Genomic DNA, 19,176 nt, shown 5'->3' with positions numbered 1-19,176 from the left:
GCACTAGGCTTCCCACAGAGATTATAAACTTCCCAGTTACTTGTTGCAGGGCTATCTATCTGAACAACAATATTGTGTTTACTGAGAGATTATATTCCTGAATCACATAAAAGTGGAACAAGATGATGTTACCAGCATACATTGTATAAGTAAATATATAAGATTCTTAAGACTTTCATCTGGGTAAATAAACATGACTGCAGATAAAGTATTATTTAAATGAACCCTGGGAATCAAATAACTTGAATATTCTTAAATCTAATGTCTGTTTTTAATTGCTGATTTTGGAATATGTCCCATAAAATCCTTGTGTTCTTGAAAGCATAGCTTTACCGTATCCAAATGATAGGACCTGAGAGATTTGCATGCATGCCTACCAACTTGGTAACTCTATTATAAACTTCTTGCACTAAACTGATGTGAGTTGGTTAAACAATTATGTATATATGGGTACAAGAATAAATTTTTTTGCTTCTGCCCAAGTGTAGTCACTAAAATGAATGATTTTAGAAACATGAGTTCAAAGTGATGGTCAGAAGAGATCATTATGACTGCTCCTTCTTTCTGTGCAACACAGGCTTTGCCCTGACAGCTAAAAACTATGACTTGTGGAAGTAAAGCACATTTAAAAACTCAAGTTATATATATTTTTTTCAGTGATGCAGCATGAGTCTCATAAATTAAAACTAAATAAAATAAAATGTTGACAATGTCTACTCTTTAGTGACTTCTACGATATATTGGTACTTTGCAACAATGAACTAACAAGTTATTAAATGAAGTTATTTCTGATGTCATCTGGCAAAAAGATTTAAAATGTAATTTTTATCTTCAACTCTCAATTGTCCAGCTGGCAATTTGGAGGGAAGTTACCTATCATGATACCATATTTTTTGTCCCATATTGGTTTGGTCCCTCTTTTGAGGTAAACACAGAAGCGAAAATGTAAAAGGATATATCAGAAATGGCTATTACTCAGCAGACCTAGTTCCAACAGTCTGGCAGGTTGTGACCAAAGTTTTGTATGATGCAAATTTCAGCAAAGAGGAGTGCTAATTAGAGACATGCTGATGTATCCTGTACTAAAGCTGCTGCTATGTAAAGTCAGGAATTATATGCTTAATTGGACAGAACAGTGACATTTTTTCTTCTGTTCACAAAAAAGAATTCAGACTAATTACTCAGCATCAAAAAAACAACAACAAAACAGCTTAAAATGCATTTTTCTTTTTATAAAATTATCACTTTTCATTAGCTGGTTATACCATAAGCATGCCTAAAGCACATATTTTCTTCTCTACTGACAAGTAGTGTACCTTTTCTCCTGTGTCACCCTTTGGTCCATTTTCTCCAGCATCACCCTATAATTAAAACACATATATTTTAATGATTTTATGTAAGCACACAGCATGCAGAGAAGAGTCAGCATTCCAACATGATTAGCAAGCTAATTTTGTTAATCAGGTAGTCAATCCTTCTCTATGACACAGTCAGGAACCATGGCTTGTATAGCTGCTACGTCTTATACAGTGTTCATGATAACTGTAATCCCTCTCACAGGTCCTCCAAAAAGCCCACAATCTATCCAATAACTACCTGTCAGTATAATCTACAGACTTCCCCAGTTCACTGTGGTTTAGCAATGATTTAATGATGATTCAGCATTTAAAATTACCAGTATGTATGTGGTTTTTTTTCCAACAGAGACATTCACTTAAATGCATCTAATCAAATTCAGGTGACAGTTACACAGTTCTAATACTTTTTATTAGGATTCTCAAGTAATTTATGGCGAATACTCTCTGAGGCCGAAGTCTTTCATGAATGATTCACAAACTAGAAAAACTTCACTGAATGCCACTTCTCCAAGTAACCACCAGAAGTATTGTTATTTCTACATAAATTCTATACATTGTTTATTGTTAAGTGATGTTCAGATAACACTTCTTCATGGCTGGGTAGGCATTTTCTACTTTAAAAACAACTTTGTAAAGAAACATTTCAAAAGATTTATCTATAAAAAGACCCAACTTCCATTTATAGTCATATAGCTATATAATAAATCCAGACTACACCAAAAAGTCTTCGTTATATATGAGACATAGGCCAAAAATTTCTGTGGGATTTGAGATTCATATAAAGTGTGAGAAATATTTGAAATGCCAAAACTATGGATAGATGTTGAGTCTAAATAGGTTAAAAAACATTCTAATAGGTCTTGGTCAGATAACCAGTAGCAGTAATTCAGATAACAATATTTATTCAGTATCTGTCATATTGCTCTGAAAACCTTAATGTAAAATTCCAGTCAGAGGTCTTATAACAGAGACCATTTTGTATATCACAGTCAGTGACACAATGGGAACTAGCTAACAAACTAGCAGCACTTTAATTAAGGAGATGATGAAACATGGAAACACAAAATAGTAAGTGCTAAGAATGTCATTCCAAGCTGATTGGACATGATAAAGCATATTGAAGGCATTCATAATTAATTTTTTTAGGAAAATACGTAAGACTATTATGGAAAAATATCGTGATTTTAAGTATCAGAAATTCAGTGTATGTTAAAATCTATAGTTTTTCCTTTTGTGTCTCAAAACAAAAAAAAGATCACTGAAGTTCCTCAACAATATAATTTTAATCAAAGCAATGATTTAATGAAAAGAGATTCCTAGTTACATACTTCTGCATGTGGGGTATACACTTTCAAGATTACCCTGGATTATTTTTATGGTGTGTTTTTCAAAATGTGAAACAAACTGCCTTTTGCAAAGCATGCTTCCAGCTGCTCTTACATGGATTTACACAGATCTGGAAGTGACGTTCAATTGCAGCTGCAAAGACATGGGTAAACATTTCTCAAGAGCAAACTGCACCTGAGTACAAGCAACTTACTTTTTAAAAACACGTCTCAATGTGCTCGCAGAAGGTGAGGCTGTGTACAGATTCCTACTCAAAATAAGGCTTATGCTATTTCTCAAACTGCCCTTGCACAGATGCAGAAACTTGATTCCCACTCAGTGTGTGCTCTCACACGGGTGCTCTTACTGGCCACTCTCCCTGAAAGAGCAGAATTATACCCATGTTTTGCAGTGTGGAGCTTGTTCCACTCCCTTGTCTCATCTTGGTGTGACTGTGGACGTCAGAGAAGTAACTCCTCGCTAACTCACTGCAAGTCAGAGCGCCGTTAGCTCACCATTTGTGCTGCCGGTGCCTCTCCAGACAGTCATTAACCTAAGATCACTGGGGCAGATTCCCTTGCTCTTACTTAAACTGATCCAAGCAAGAACAGAGGATTCCACTTACAGTACGCGGAAAACTGGTTACCCATCTATCATTTAGAGCCTATGCAGTTACCACTCTGTTACCTAATTGTTTTACTCCGCACAGGTGACAGAGCACTGAAACCAAGTTATGAGAAACGTGTGGATCTCTCATTTATTCAGACAGGGTCATTTTATCCTGAGACTAATCATAGTTAGGATTAGTTACACAGTTGCTCAACTGCAGCCTTTAACACATGACCACTGCTTTCTGTGACTAATCCCACTTGCAGTAATCGCATATCAGTAACTTCCATTAGTAGGTATTATTTGACACTTGTAAAGGCTGCACAGTGCCACTCAAGTTCTAGGTAGTAGGTGCATTTATTTCTTTTTAAACTCAGAATCAGCGCACTGTCAGCTTTCCAAGCAGTTCTCCAAAACAGAACCACCACAAAGTAAGTGAAATGTCTCACCTTTTCGCCTCTTTCTCCAGGGTCACCCTGATGAAAATAATTAGATCAAAGAAGTTACTAACACAAGCAAAAATTAGTATTATCAACATTAGTATGTCAATTACTAACAAGTATGTCATTACTGATGACATTGTCTCAGATGATAAAATCCAGCAAGAAAATCTTCAATAAACAATAAAATATATAAATTTAATAGAACTCAACAGACATGTGTCTTCCAAATAATTTTAAAAGTTTAATGATTTGAATGTAAGGACTTTTTTCCTCCATTTTGTCCTAGATTAAACCCTGACAAACAGGTATATGTCTTTGTGAAGTGGCCTGCCAGGACCTGGGTGACTCCCATATTTGGTTCCCCTTATTTTGGGAATGAACAAAGATAAAATCCAAAGGCTGTATGTGAGGGGAAAGGCTTATGATTCTGTTAATGGCTTAGAAGGTTCATTGGGACAAACAAAATGCCTTAATTGTCTTGAACTAATTCTTAATTCAGAGAGGAAAGAGCCTTTGGTGCTCATTGCATTTGCTTTAACAAAAAAGATAGCTTATAGCCATTATCTTTCAAAATTATAACTTGCTTGAGGAACTGGCTCAATGGCAAACAGACTTTTGCACACCAGCCTGACCCTGACAACTCATCTCTACATTTCTGGCTCAGAACTGCACTCTGGCTCATCTTTGCCCCTTCTGATGGCTGGCGGTCGCTAGGCAACTCAAAGACTACAGCTGTGAATATGAATTAAGCATCAACTGCCATTATTTGGCCTCTTCTGTATACAAAGTAAGAAAAGGTCATGCTCCCAAATGGTTTGTTTTCATTCCTGATGGACAAGCAGCCAGTCAGTGAATGCAAAGAGCCTGCCCTGCATGTCTGTCAGCAGCAGTGTGATGCACAGAATCAGCTGAGGAGCACATGTGTGCCAAAGATGCACGCTCGCAGCTGATGGGATTAGAATTTAGCATTACCCATTCCAAGAGGCCCACAGATCCCATCATTTTGGACTTGTTGAGCTTTCTTTTAAGTGAAGTTATCATAAGCTTTATGTTCTATTTCATTTGCTCAATATTAAAACAGCAGAACAAATTACTTAACAATAAAATAAGTGCAAAGAGACATTCTGGTCTAGCAAATACAGGCCAAGACATGCTCCTAATGAGGCTTGTTGCTAACATCCATAATAGCAGGATCAGCCCTCAAGACTTAACCCTGACATTCGTCAAACAATTGACCACAGTAGTTCTTGAAAAGAAGCCTGAAACACATTGTAAGGAGCATAAACAAAGCCCTTCTAAAAAGGTCCCCACATTCCCAAACACTTTCAGGCGTATTGCATTCACTTGGCAGTGGACGCATATGCGTCAGTGCCACTGACTGGAATTATACATGCACAGCAGAAGAATATGCTTCTTTATGGCGAAATGTGTAAAGCCTCTTACAGCACTGATCACTGGAGGGACCAGATCATTAAAAGCCAGTCAGAATATAAACCCAAGTTGGAAAGCATGACTGTCATCTATACATGCTCTCACGTACTGTGTGCTTCTGTTTTTAATCCATTTTCAATACCAACCTTAAGCCCTGCTGCTCCCTTCTCTCCCACTATGCCAGGCAAACCAGGTTCACCCTAAAGGCAAATAAAACAAAAGATGTGGATAAGATAGACATGATGAAGTATATTAACAGCATTTTCCCCTCTGTCTCATATGGGGTAAGTAATGATAAACAAAATTTAAAAAGACTGAATATGTACTCCACAGTTGGGCACTAAAATGCCTTAGTTCATCAGCTGGGGTGGATTAATTCTAATTAACTCCTGTATAGATAAGAAATAATTCTACTGAAGGTGTTGGAAATACACAGATGTCAAGATAAACAGAAAGCAGAACTGTGGCTTCTGATTCTGAAAAGCTGGCTAATTAACCTTAAGAGCGTAGTCTTGCCAGCAAGACTGCCAATGCTTTCCTCCTCTCTAGAACTTAGAAATACTGCAAGGAAGGCTTATCTTAAATGATTTTGACATTTGTGCTTCTGGTCTCATATGGAAGGCAGATAATGAAGAAAAATGAGAAGGGCCCATTCCAGAAATGGAAGAATTTGGAAGGACACACAGCTTTTTACATTTTTTAAATATACCTTACTTGTCCATTTTTCATGCTGAAATGTAGATTTAAAAGTTTTAAAAATTTTCAGCAGCAGTGTTCCAAATTTTGGGTATGCTTAATGGATAGTACATATATTCTTCCACAGTTCAAGGAGTCATAAATAGTTTTTGTAAGTCAATCAATAACAATTATTTAAGAACTTCCTTCCCCCCCCCCAAATTTAAAAGCAAAAACCCCAATTAAACAAAAAAACAAACAAACAAAAAAACCAAACCAAACACTTAAAGACATTTCCTAGTGTTTATTTCCCAGATTTATGAAAGAAACACAGATGATATTTATTTTAGATAAAATGATAAAGCAGTGGTTAGACTTTATTGTAAAACAATTAGGGGTGATGGCTAATTATGTAAAACCTTCTGCAGAGGTATGTCTCAGTTTCACAAGAAATATCTATCTTCTTTGGTGGTCCTCATTTACACAACTCTCATGCCTGGGGCAGCAAAGCACGTTAAAATAACATCCAAAATAAGATTCTAAAAAGCCTGCAATTAGGTTCTTCTATAAGCCCTTTGCTATGTAAATGTATAAAAAATGTGTAATACAACAGCTAACTTAGTAAGCAAATTAAAAACAGTAATTCATACCAGAAACTCAGTGGACAATTTTCACGTAATATTCAAACCTAGTAGACATGATGAACCAACCTTGTACTCAAAAGTTACAGAGGAGTTAAGAAAAATGCTTGTTCCAAATGCAACAAAATGTGTCTTCCAATACTCCATAAAAGCCTTCCATTAAAAAAGGACTTTTCTCTTTCTTACTTCCACAGTCATATTTTAATCATAGATATATAAACTCTAATTCTCCATGAAATCATTCTATTATATTCTATTCCATTCTATTTCTAAATTAGGTAACAGGATCATCAATCGCATCTTAATTTCGAGTTTTCATCAAAATATAAAGCAAAACCAGTGAGGTTCTAGCAAAACTGATGAGGTATTTTCCAAGCCAGAGAAAAAGTGTTAGGTACCATTAAACTCACAGGGACTTAATTTGCCATTTGAGTCAGCCCTTTTTCAAGGCTCCTTTGTGCTGATAAAGCAGCACAGGCATTTGATATATTAATGGTCAGGATCTGAAGCTGTTGGAGATTAGGCATAAGTGTCCTAAAGAACTGACCTAAAAGGCACTTGGAGAAAACTGCCAGTTGACAAAATGAAGCAGAAGGGACCAATGAATATGCACTTGTTTCTCCTCATCCCCACACCCCAAACAAGTTCGTTTCTGTCCCCTTCATTTTAAAACAGCTGCTGTCGGGTGACACTTTCAGGGGCTTAAATCTCTAATCAAAGGGTTGAAGTCCCAAGCATGCACTTTCATCCCAGGTTTACATATCAGTGCTATGAATGCAGAGAGGCTACTACTGTGACAAAAAGAAGACTGCAGAAATGGAACAAAAGAATTATCTTATTTTCTTTGGAAAAAAGTGAAAAACTCAGGCAGTCACCTAGTCATAGTAAATCCCTATTCATACCACCAGTCTCATTTCTGACTTATATGTGACTTTCCTATGGCCAGCACTACATTTTGGCACTGAAAGTACTAGTCAGAGGCATTAGCACAGCAGAAATTAGCTCTGGGAATGGGAAAGACTGAAGGCAAACCTGGAAGGACAGCACAGAAATGACCTTGTGGTTTTATGCTTTTGAAGTGATTATCCTCCTGTTCCTAATGGCCAGAAGAACGGGGGATAAAATAATTTTCTGTCATACCTACAATATTCCTTTCCCTATTTTAGAACCCTATTTGCTTGTCTGTACAAGGAATCAGGGAGTAGTAAGATGAAATAAAAATGTACATCACATAAGCTACACTATATACTACCCCTGATGAACATTCCCAGTGCACGGCAAAACAAGCTTTGTGCCAGGGAGCTTCACTTTTTCATACTGAATGTCTTGTAGGCATGGCAATTTGGCTTTATGTGTATATTTTTTTAACAATTCCAATAAAGCCTAACATAAAGAAACCCAAACAAACAACAACAACAAAAAAAAACCAACAGCAAACCCTCACCACTCCAAAGCCAAACTCAAAAAAGAGCAAAGCCTTGACAGACCTCCTCTCAGTTATGAAATTCCAAAAGTAGTTATGAAGTAAAACAGCCACTAACATTTTGAAGGCAAACAGATTGATAGCTCTTCCCTTGCAATATGCTAAATGACTGTGTTATTCTAGGAATATTGGCCCCCCAAAAAGATTTTGCTTCTTGGCATGAAAATAATTTAAAATACCTTTGTTAGGAAGTATTGTTAATTAGTTTCATTCCATTTAGTTACATTTGTTTGTTTGTTTATTTGAGAATCAAAGCATATATTAAAACTAGAGTGCAAAATGCTCCATGAGTATCCTTCAGCCCCACAGGTTAGTGTTCTGGAGATGAACAAAAAATAGGGCTGTCCTTTAAAAGGCTGGAGATGGCTACACCACTCTTTGAAGTGATGCATGCAAGGGAAAACTAGACATTCAACAATACCATCTGATGAAATAATTTCAATCAGACTGCTTTTCAATTTGGTAAAACAAAAGAAGCTATAAAACTAGATCCTTAATCTCACATATTTTTTACATTCACCAGGCCATGGCTAATGTCTTTCCTGACTCATATTGCAGTCTCTCTTTAATAGTGCTGACAGAAAAGGTGTTAGGCTGCAGAAACAACTGTCTGCTGCACATCATCTAGCTTTCAAATTGAGACAGCATTTTTTTTTTTTTAAATTATTTTTATTTTTTTGATTTCACAGGATTGCAGGATCACAGAATGGTTGAGGTTGGAAGGCACTTCCGGAGACCACCTGGTCCAACTCTCTCTGTTCAAGAAGGGTCAACTAGAGCTGCATACACTGGACCATGTCCAGATGACTTTTAAGTATCTCCAAGGATGGAAACTACAGCATTCCTGGGTAACCTGTGCCAGTTCTCAGTCAGCCCCACAGTAAAAAATGTGTTTCCTGCTGTTCAGGGAGAACCTCCTGTGTGTTTCAGTTTGTGTCCATTCCCTCTGGTCCTGTCACTGGGCACCATTGAAAAGCACTCAGCCCATCCTCTTTGCACCCTCACTTCAGGTGTTTGATCACATTGATGAGATTCTGTCTGAGTCTTCTCTTCTCTAAGCTGAACAGCTTCAGCTCTCTCAGTCTTTCTTCATAAGAGGGATGACCCAGTCCCTTACTCATCTTTGAGGGCTTTCATTGGACCCTCTCTAATATGTCCATGTCTCTCTTGCACTGAGGAGCCTATAACTGGACACAATACTCCAAGAGTGGCCTCACCAGTGTTTTTTCCCATTTAAAGAGTAACTTTGTCTCTAGTACATCTGATTTCAGATCACAGCTTGCCTTTCTGCAGTCATGAACTCCTGAGAAATCATCACCCAGGGACAGAGGAACTGGAATCACTAAAACACAACATGTTCTAAAACCTTCTAGTGCCTATGTAAAACACAACCCATGATCCCAATTAAAATTATAATGAGGGCCACACTGTCCTGTTACACAAGAAGATGCAAGGCCTAGAAAATTGTGTGAAGCCACCCTCAGAGCATCTCCTTGGAATTCTTCCCTGAAAGGGATGGGCTGTGGGGAAGATGCTATGGGGAGCTGTGAAATGTCTCAGTAGTCAGCTTAAAGGAATTGTCACTAACCCTTTCTGCCCTTCTCCTGCATTCTTATTCTCAGCTAGACCACACCACAGAAGCTGTGCTGTGCAATGAACATCAGGTGGGACTACCATGATATACCATAACAAAAACAAATTCTCCCTCCTGACATTGAGATGATCTATGAATTCCATGTACTGCCCCAGCAATGCGGGGCTTCACTGACACCTTGACTGACAGAGGAATAATCTAGTGGGATGCTGTGGTACCAGCATCTGAATATACTGTCTATCAAGGGTTTGGTATACTTGTAAAAGCAGTAGCAAAGCTACCTGATGTGAATGTCATGCCCCAAACTGGTAAACCTGCAAATATTGCATCAGAAATACTCTTTAGGTAGCCTTTAGCTTCTGTTTTGTATGAAGTTGTTTTCTCTTGCCTTTGAATAACTGAACCAATTCCAAAAGGATTCTGTTTTCATGATGTGATCCACCACACAAATAGACAATAAAATATTAGAAAATGCTAGAAAAGCTGCCTTTTCCCAAATTTAATGTAAAAACTATGTAGTACTAGAAGGTAATTCTCTAGCCTCTTGTCAACTGCATAAAAGGACACTGCCACTAGAAGCTTTGTAAGCATTTAGGTCCCCAGTTATTCACCACCATCATCCAAATTTACTCAGATCCAGTTTGCTGAATTGACAAATAGTCTCAGAATGGTGGAAATAAAAATTTCCAGCAAATGTGCTATTGTTTTTTTACTTACCCAAAAACATGCAGCTTAACTCAGCAGGAGTGTAAATGTTCCAGTAATTTATTTGATGACCACTTACACAAAAGAATGCTGCAGACACAGTGGGATTTTTTCGCTATTGTTTATATGCTGTAGAGAAATTGCAGGATCCCCATCAGTGGAATAATGATGGCAAATTTTCAAACAGATACACTGCAATACTGTGTTTGCTGTCAATAACAGGGCAACCTTTAACATGTTACAGGAGTAACCTGTGGCTGGGGAGCTGCCATTAACACCAATTAAGTTCCACATGTTAACTCCAAATGCCCTGATGGGAGAACAGGCACTTTGGTTCCTCAAAAGTAGTAGCACTAAAACTGAGTTACTGTCACTACTACAAAGAAGACTATTCCATCACCAAACTGTAATATCCAGGCATGACTGAAAGAGTTATGTAGAAGATCACCATTAGCTATTCAAAACCTTCTGATAATTTCCAGAAGTGGCTTTTACAAAATACTCTGGGACTCAAATATTTGGATTTTTCTTCCAATTATTATCAATTACCAGGGGGAAAAAAAAAAAAAAAAAGTCTAACATGCCAAGTATACATCCAACCTAGCTATTCAATTCAAGAGTTTCAGGTAGTTCAAAGAATAATCAGAAAGATGTTCCTTTGGACAGCACACTGAACACCTTGGTTCAAGTCCTGGCACTCTCAAGCCTATATTAACTGCATAACTATATTAACATTGATGGACTGCATCTGTCTTTCCTGTATTTGGGCAAAGCACATCCTTCAGCACCATGCTCAATAATAGGTGTAGGAATTTCCTCAGATGCTCTCGTGGTAGGGGCAGTTTTAATGTTTACACTGAAGTGAATCTGAATTTGATGATCACTCAAATGTGTAGAGGACTGCTTGGGCTCTGCTGCTAATATGAGAAAAATCTGTCAATACGAATTCATAAAACCTACTTCAGAACAGGTCTGAAAATGTATCACCCACTAGAGTCCATATCAAAGGAATCAAGGCAGTTGAAAGCATGCTTCCCCTTACTGGAGTGCCCTGTGCCCTGGAGGCATATACCTTCATATTCAGAATTAATCAGCTAAAAATAATGTGCCTGGAGGCCCTAGCTTTTCTTGTTTGAAACAGAAAAAAAGCCTGGAGGCTGCTGTTCTGAAACAGGTTTTGTTTTGATGAGATGCAAAATTCTGTCTACACCAGCTGGTTGATATCCACCTCACCCTGAGAAGAAAGGTTGTCAGTATTGCTATATTTTTCAGTCACTAGAATGTAATCAATTTTAAGGATAAGGAAATACAAGAGGCCCCCAAACCTAATCCAGTCTAATTTTACTCTAAAATACATAAATGAGGACAGAGAGGAAAAAAGTAGTTTCTCAGACATGTTACTGTGATTTCCATTTCAAACCAGGGTTGAATTACCACCTTTCAACTTGCTTTTTAGCCCCCTCACAAGTAACTTAAAATTGTTTGTTTAAGGACTGGAAATCTCTCCTGGCCCACTAACCAGCTGAAATTAAGTGGAAAGATTCTCCAACAAGACTCAGCTGGCTTGCAAACCTGTCTGAGAATTTGTGAACTACATTTAATGATATTTCCTTCCTTTATACTTCTTTATTTGAAAAAATGTTAGTACATGCATACCTTTCCTAATTTCTCTAAAGAAATGTGGTAATACTATTTCAAAATGTGTCTCCTACGTAGTATACTACACACTGATGGGGAAATACATGTAAATTAGAGTAATAAGAAGCATGAAGAAAGCAGTAAGAAATTTGTACACCCAGACTCTAAGTCTACTGATAAGAAAGGGAATTCTTCTGAGGTTTATCAAATTGCTACTGTCAAAATACTGGAACAACTTGAAATGAAGGGATCTGTCCTGACCACACATTCTGTTCTCAATACACCCTTACAAAAAAAACAAAAACAAAAACAAAAAAAAAATACCAAGCACCATGTAAGAAAAAGCATTCCATGGAAGTATAGAGTGAGAGGTTTATACACTCCAGACAAAAACTTATTTAAAAATCCAGAGAGTTAGTTGCACAGTCTCCAGAAACTGGGTTCCTTCAGGCCATATGCAATCCTTATGTAGGGAACCTTCCCTTTTCTCCTTGTGTTGTTGCTGTATTTGCTGGGAGTCCTTAACAAACCAGTATGACTGAACAAATACCAGAATAAGTATTTTACACTTGCATAGTTGAACTTTCCAAGAGCCTCTTTGTGGCCATTTCAACATGAATAACGTAGGAATCTGATATCCCTAGATCACTGCAACCTCCTATCTCCATGCAGGTATAATCCCTTTTCTCACTCTTCTGGTGCTTGAGGACCTTTTGCCAGCGGTTGAGAAAGGGAAGATTATCTCCCATAGCTTCTTGCTAGGAAGTAGCCTGCTACAGGTGGATTGCACAACAGTCTACAAAGGAAAGGGAGCACTCAGAAAGACTCTCCTTGATATCTCAGGAGGTTTCTGTCCATCCCAGGAATGGTACTCTCTCTAGCTCCAGGTATTATTTGTCAGCTCCCTTCTGCTTACTGTTCTTAACAAGATAAGCAGAGTGTGGCTGTAGTTTCCCAAATGTAGGAACAAACAAAAAATGTAAATGCCTGGCTCTGGGTTTGGCCAAAAAGAAAAAAATGTGTGAAGTTTTTATGGCAATGATTTTGCTACTACTCTTAAGACATTAAAAATCTACTAGTTAACAGTCCCGCAGAAACATGTGGGTTGTGTAAAATTACACTTACTCTAATATCTAGAGACTGTCTACGAGAAGTGGTTCATATGTTAAGGGATTAGAAAATTGTTCTAAGTGCACTCAGAATTTATGATCTCACTCCCAGACCTATTGGTCAGACTTGTCAATCGTCTCCCATAATCCACTATTTCAATTAAAGAAGAGGAGAAGGGAAGAAAAAGGAAAATTAGAGACACATATAAGATGGAGATGACCTAACTTTGTATTATTCAACTGCTTAAGTAGAGAGAAAAGCTAATTCGTTGCTGACATTCATGGGCTGAAAAATATTTCATTGTCCAGATGAGGAAGGCATTCACACACACAAGCATGTGCTTAACACTCACTGTCTTTTAAACTGAGAAAAAATATTAACTTGTAACTTAGTGCACTGCACATGCTGCTGTTTGACAGAGCAAGCTCACTGATTAAAAGGCTACCAAAACAGTAAGGCTTTTGTAAAGCCTTTTAACTACATAACTTCTAAAAAGGGGATGACTTGCATCACACATCAAGTCAAGTTCAGCTATTCTGCAAATCAACATGAATCTGTATGAGTAATGCCAGGAGTGCCAGCAGCCAGCTCACAGTATAGCCCAACTCTTAAAATTACTACTCTGGTCTTCATTCAACAATATCTTCTGTGTCACACTGCACAGAGAATCTGTTTTTCCATAGAAATTGGAAGAATGGACCTTTTGGTAGCAAAATATTATCATGGGAGTCCTAGGCTGCACTACACATTCTGACTTTAGATAAATACTGCTTCAGTTTAACTTTATTTCTACCACTATTTCCAAGCTAGCAGAATTTGTCACCGACTTATTAAAAGATATATTAACATTCAACTTTCATTTACTTAGCATTATATGAAAAATAATACATTTTCTGCACATAAGGAAGTGCTTGCTAGTCAATATCAACCAACAATTATGAAAACAAACAAAAGAATGTGACTACATTTCATTTTTATCTGTATGGGTTTTGTCCTGGTATCTAAATTTTAGTTTAGTAATTGATTTATTTTTTTCTTAAAGGTCAAAATTAAAATAGTCCAGCTATACTAAAAATATGCTGACATCTTTATGAAAATGATAATAATTTAAGAATGTCTTCAAAGTTTTAAATGCCATAAATATTGAAATAATCAAATAAATATAAAACCATAAACTGAAAATGTTAGGAGCTGTTTTTAAAGCATCATTTAAAGTAGATAAATAGCATTTAAAGATGTGTTTGCATTTTCCCTTAATCAAAGGCAATTGAATATTTCTTTTCTTCCCCATGAAACATAACTGCAGGTAAGTCTATGTGGTCTCCTAAAAACAGATATACAACACCCTTGCCAATACAGCTTAAAAAATACTCAATACCTCCCAAAAATACACTTTAATAATCAGATAAGTTTTGCACATTTGACACATTTGACTTATTTCATCAGCATCCACTTTTTGTGCTCATCTGAGCGAAGATTTCTGGCTAGAGTTTGTATGATGATGCTATTAAAAGTAAAGATCTTGGATAAAATGTGAATCATCAGTTCTATTCTATTCAATGCGATTTGCAACTTCACGCTGTCCAGTCTTCTTACATCCTCCTGCACTTCCAAAGAAAATCATGATATAAAGTGTTTTCACTGGCTTTTCATTCATACATTAGTCCCCAAAACTACTGGAATTATGTACAGCAACAGCATCTGTGTTGGCAAGTACTGCCTACGATTCATGTTGCAATTGAATGTAGCTACAAAATATGAAGGAAAAAATCTCAGGTCTCAATGTAAATTTTTTTCATAATATTTTAATGTAATTTCTTGTCTGCTATATATAGCTAATTCTAAATATTTTTTCTTTTGTTGTTCCACAGTAATCATAATACTCTGAATATTTTAAAAATAGGTTCCTAGCATTATCGCTGTCACTAAAGTAAAATAAGTGATTATATAATTTCTTATAAACACTGTCAAAACATAGGTCTAATGCTGTATATTATGCTATTAGAAACAATATATCATTTTTTTAGGAAAGAAGAATCAGAATTAAATTATTTGAACAATCTTAGCGCTTTTATTCCTAGGGCTCTTGGGGAGGAAGGCAGAAGAGGGGATTGTATAAAATGATCCTTATACACCACCATTTATTGCTGCTTAAACACAGTGAACAACCCGTATCATACATTTTCTTCCTCTTGGCATCCCCCGCCAGTGCTTTTGAAGTTCACTAGGAATGTTAGTGCTTGTGAGAACAACAGATGGATAATACTGTTTACAGTCAGGGAAGGATATTATTTAAACATCACTACCCAGATTTGCCAACAAACCTTAGCAATGCTGTGAAACAGTCCTGCTGCTTTACTGTGACCCCTCCTTATGGAGGGCTGTTCTGAACTATGAGTTAACTTGGTGATGGCACTGAAAGATGACACTGACTTGTCGGAGTTAGCATTTCCTCCCTGCTGTCTTCAAGAATATTTCTGTTTCATTTACTTATCTGCATTTTTATCTCCAACTTCAATTTCACATTATTTTCCACCTGTGTTTCCAGACTCTATTGTCTGTTTATAGGTTGTATTAACCATGTATTGGCACTGTATAAATACCCAGTGTCAACATGAGTGTTTGCACCATGCAACTGAGTTAACAAAAAGTAAAAAAAAATCTGCAGAAAAAACTTAGTTTGTAAACATACTGTCTAAAGTTGCACACCAGTAACACACATTTTTCTCTGGAACCTATCATTCATGATCAAATTTGAACATCAGACTTTCAGCTTAATTAATTACATTTGCTGCCTGTTCAAATAAAATTAGAAAAAAAATACTTCAGAGCACAAACGGGATCGTACAGTCTTTCCTGTGAAACCAATTTGAAACCACAAATCTGGATGGAAGGTTGCATACTGCTCATGTGAACAAGCCCTAAGTAGCTTTAATCAGCTACATAAATAATGGCAGTGCTGACCAAGTCAGTGAACTCACCACTTGTCCGTCTCTCCCTGGAACACCAGGCACTCCGACAGAACCCTGGTGGGAAACAGACGCCGGTGTTTAGCAAATTAAACAGGTCATGAAACCTTTCATCTCTTTATACAGTAATTAGAAATGATGGTGACTGCTTGTTTATTGTAATGGCAATAAATTTTTCAAAAACTAATTTTTATCCTTGCTGAGATCTCTTTTCAGTTGAGATTTTATACTAATTACACATATTCTCATGTTGTACATTTTAATCACTGTCCCACTGTATGGCCTCTTCCAGAAACAAGTTTCAAGCTGATGGTTGCTTTGTAATGTTGTGGATGCTTCACAAGAAATGTAAGAATTAAAATGCAATTCCATTTAACGCTCCTGATAAATTTCGAGACTGACCCTACACAATCAAATGTAGCACATGAACAAAGCTATTAAAGTTTCAAGAGGGAGGCTTCAAGCTCAGTAACTGGGTAGCATCTTAAGGCTTTCAAGAGATAATCTCCAACAATTCAGCCTGACAGTGCAGATTGCAGACACCCTTTTAAATTGCATCAGTATTACTGCAATCAAAATTTAAAAGCCAACACAGGCCACACACAAGGAGCAGACAAAGAAGGAAAGCTAAACTTTGCAACATTGACTTGTAACATCAGAAGGATCTTTTTACAAAGCTCTCACACTGTAAATTTCTGGACGATGGACAAATTTTTGGAAGGAACTTGCGCAACTGTTGGTACGAATGACCAGTGAAAACCTGAGTCATAAGGAAAGCAGGAAAACTGCATGTGCTTACACAACATTCTCCTCTTTTATATAATAATGGTGTTGCTCAGCAAGGAAACCGGCAGCATTCTTTTTATTTTTCATTTATAAGCACCTTGATAGGATACAAAAACATGATAGCTATTCGAAAGGCTAGAACCTGAAAAAGAGGCCATCAGACTGGGAAAGGAAGAGGCTTTGTCAACAGTGAAAAGTGCAGTTTCCCAGGACCCTTAAAACAAATAAGCACCCTGCAAATCCCTTCATGCCCTGCTTTCTCTCTCTCCCAAGAATCAGTGCATGACATTTCCCCCTCTATTCATATTGGTTAGAGGTTTCACTAGAAATGGTTTAGTCGAAGGGCATCAATACCCAAAGGGAATAAATCCAAAATGGATGCACGTTTGTCATTGAACCGAGTTGAGAAATCTTGTGAACTAAGAAAAAGAAGCAACTCATGAGGGTCTCAAAAAACTTCCAACATTTGAATGTCCAGGAGGACATTCAACTCCAGCTCATAACAGAGCTGCAAATCAGTAGGAAATAATACACTGGCATCCCAGTGTATCTTCATGACCCAGAATGCTCTCTCCTTACTCCCAGAGCTTCCACTTTGGCATTCCTGTTGCCTCTTTTTGCTGGATGCATGGTCATGACTGTTAGCTGCTGCAAAGGGACCCTAGTGAACATTTTCACATCTTTCTATAATTTTTCCAGAAAACTAGAAGACAAAGCTCAGGAGGGCATTAAAACATCAGCCTCAATAAACTATTCTATTTTTACAGTTCCTCCTCTAAATAACAGTCTTCTATAGCCGTTGATTTTTCTTATGAGACATGTTAGAAAACATAAAGCTGCTTCTGCCATGTCAAGCAAAAGTTTATCAGATATTCAAAAGCTCATGGATTTTGCTAATGCTGTACATGTAAAATACTCTCCTCCCCAAGTTTACAGTATAATTTTATAATGTCACCTTAAAGGTCAGTACAGCTTTACAATGCCACTTTCCTGCATTGCCAAACATGAAGGGTAGTCCTCTCCTTCAGACTGCAAAATCAGTAGAGCTCACAGCTAAAAAAGTTCCACCAATTTATATGCGTTGGGATTGTATTTTTACATATGATCAGGTTTTTCTTTCTTTTGTTCAAAAAGTTCCATTTGAAGAGACGTAAGCAAACCTTCACCTTAAAGAATATTATCTCAGAAGAAGAAAACCAGAGGTGGCATCCTTCTCATATACGTTAATGTTACTTATTCCTTTCCTCTTTCTTTGTTTCTTTATACAAATGAATCCTGTTTTATTAAATGTTTTCCATACAACTTTTTAATCTTTTAAAATCAACTAGAAAATTACTTGCCTTGGCAGTGTGTGGGTGAGATGCTGGAAAAGTGCCACTTATGGGCTGTTATTGCTGATATATCTAGGACTGTAATTCCATAAATCCTAAACTCACTCCATCAAACTGAGGTAGTCAGCTTTAATGAGCATAAATAATGCTGAAAGCATTCCCAGGAAGTCAGGTCTCAGGTTACCGAAGGAACAGGAAGACACCAGCAGACCACCTGAGCACCGGCAACCAAACACCATTTATCAGCAACACCTATGTCCTTTGTTTCTGCTGGTCAATGTTTTAGTCATATGGCACTGATCTCCTTGAGTAAGGACATGCATTTAATCAGAAACCCTATCTCCCCACCTTTCACAAGGTTTTAACTTTGGTTTCTCAGTCGTACCAGTCCATGAATAAGAAAATTATAGTGACCTTTTCACCTGAAAGTTAAGCAGACAGATTGAAAACAGTCTGCTCTGCATTGCTTGAACTTCCTATGATGGGGGAAATGAGAAATCTGATGTCTCACATTATAGGGCTGCATTTTGCAAAAACAAAATTCAGGGCCTAAACTAACTGATTCAACGCGGTGTACAGTAGCTAATGTTATTCACCTCTTCTGCTTGCAATTTGGCACCAGGAGGAATAATTACTTTCACAGTATTATTGTTTATACTATACCTTTTGTCCTGGAGGCCCCTGAGGTCCCTGCAAAGGGAAAACAATTCAATTAACAACATAACTTTAGCCAATTTAAACTGAAATGACCAATTAAAACCATCTTATTGTGTAAGCATTCTGATACTGAAAGCAGCTGATGTTTTATACATCAAGGAAAAGTAAAACTTTATGCTCAAAATGCACAGTGGATCTTTTCTCTTCTCTTTTGGAACTGACCTAACTACTAACTGGAAGACTCAAATTTTCCTCCCTTCTAATCCTTTCTCTTCCAAACCATCTGTTTCTTCTAATACTCACAAATCTGTCAGAATTAAGACTACTGTGGTTTTTCTCATTCTGATACCAGCTAACAGCCAGTTGTGTGTCCACAGTAATATATCTGCTCAGCAGCATAAAACCAAGGTTTACGCAAAC

General features: G+C 37.2%; 1 protein-coding gene across 5 annotated transcripts in view; it reads right to left on the bottom strand.

Moving 5' to 3' along the window:
* COL25A1 (collagen type XXV alpha 1 chain) overlaps nt 1-19,176 on the bottom strand; it is a 321,970-nt gene that overhangs the window by 63,385 nt on the left and 239,409 nt on the right. For 4 of the 5 annotated variants that reach the window (XM_042796993.1, XM_042796997.1, XM_042796996.1 and 1 more), the window contains exons 11-15: nt 18,763-18,789; nt 15,995-16,039; nt 5,314-5,367; nt 3,743-3,769; nt 1,317-1,361 (exon numbers count right to left, since the gene is read on the bottom strand). In XM_042796993.1, the coding sequence (XP_042652927.1) occupies nt 1,317-1,361; nt 3,743-3,769; nt 5,314-5,367; nt 15,995-16,039; nt 18,763-18,789 (198 nt within the window). The remainder of the gene's footprint in view (nt 1-1,316; nt 1,362-3,742; nt 3,770-5,313; nt 5,368-15,994; nt 16,040-18,762; nt 18,790-19,176) is intronic. The other variant, XM_042796994.1, reaches the window with a different exon arrangement.

Source organism: Tyto alba, unplaced genomic scaffold, assembly GCF_018691265.1.
Source record: "Tyto alba isolate M040663 unplaced genomic scaffold, T.alba_DEE_v4.0 Super-Scaffold_23, whole genome shotgun sequence".
Classification (NCBI taxonomy): Eukaryota; Metazoa; Chordata; class Aves; order Strigiformes; family Tytonidae; genus Tyto; species Tyto alba.
This window is presented reverse-complemented; position numbering and strand designations above follow the sequence as displayed.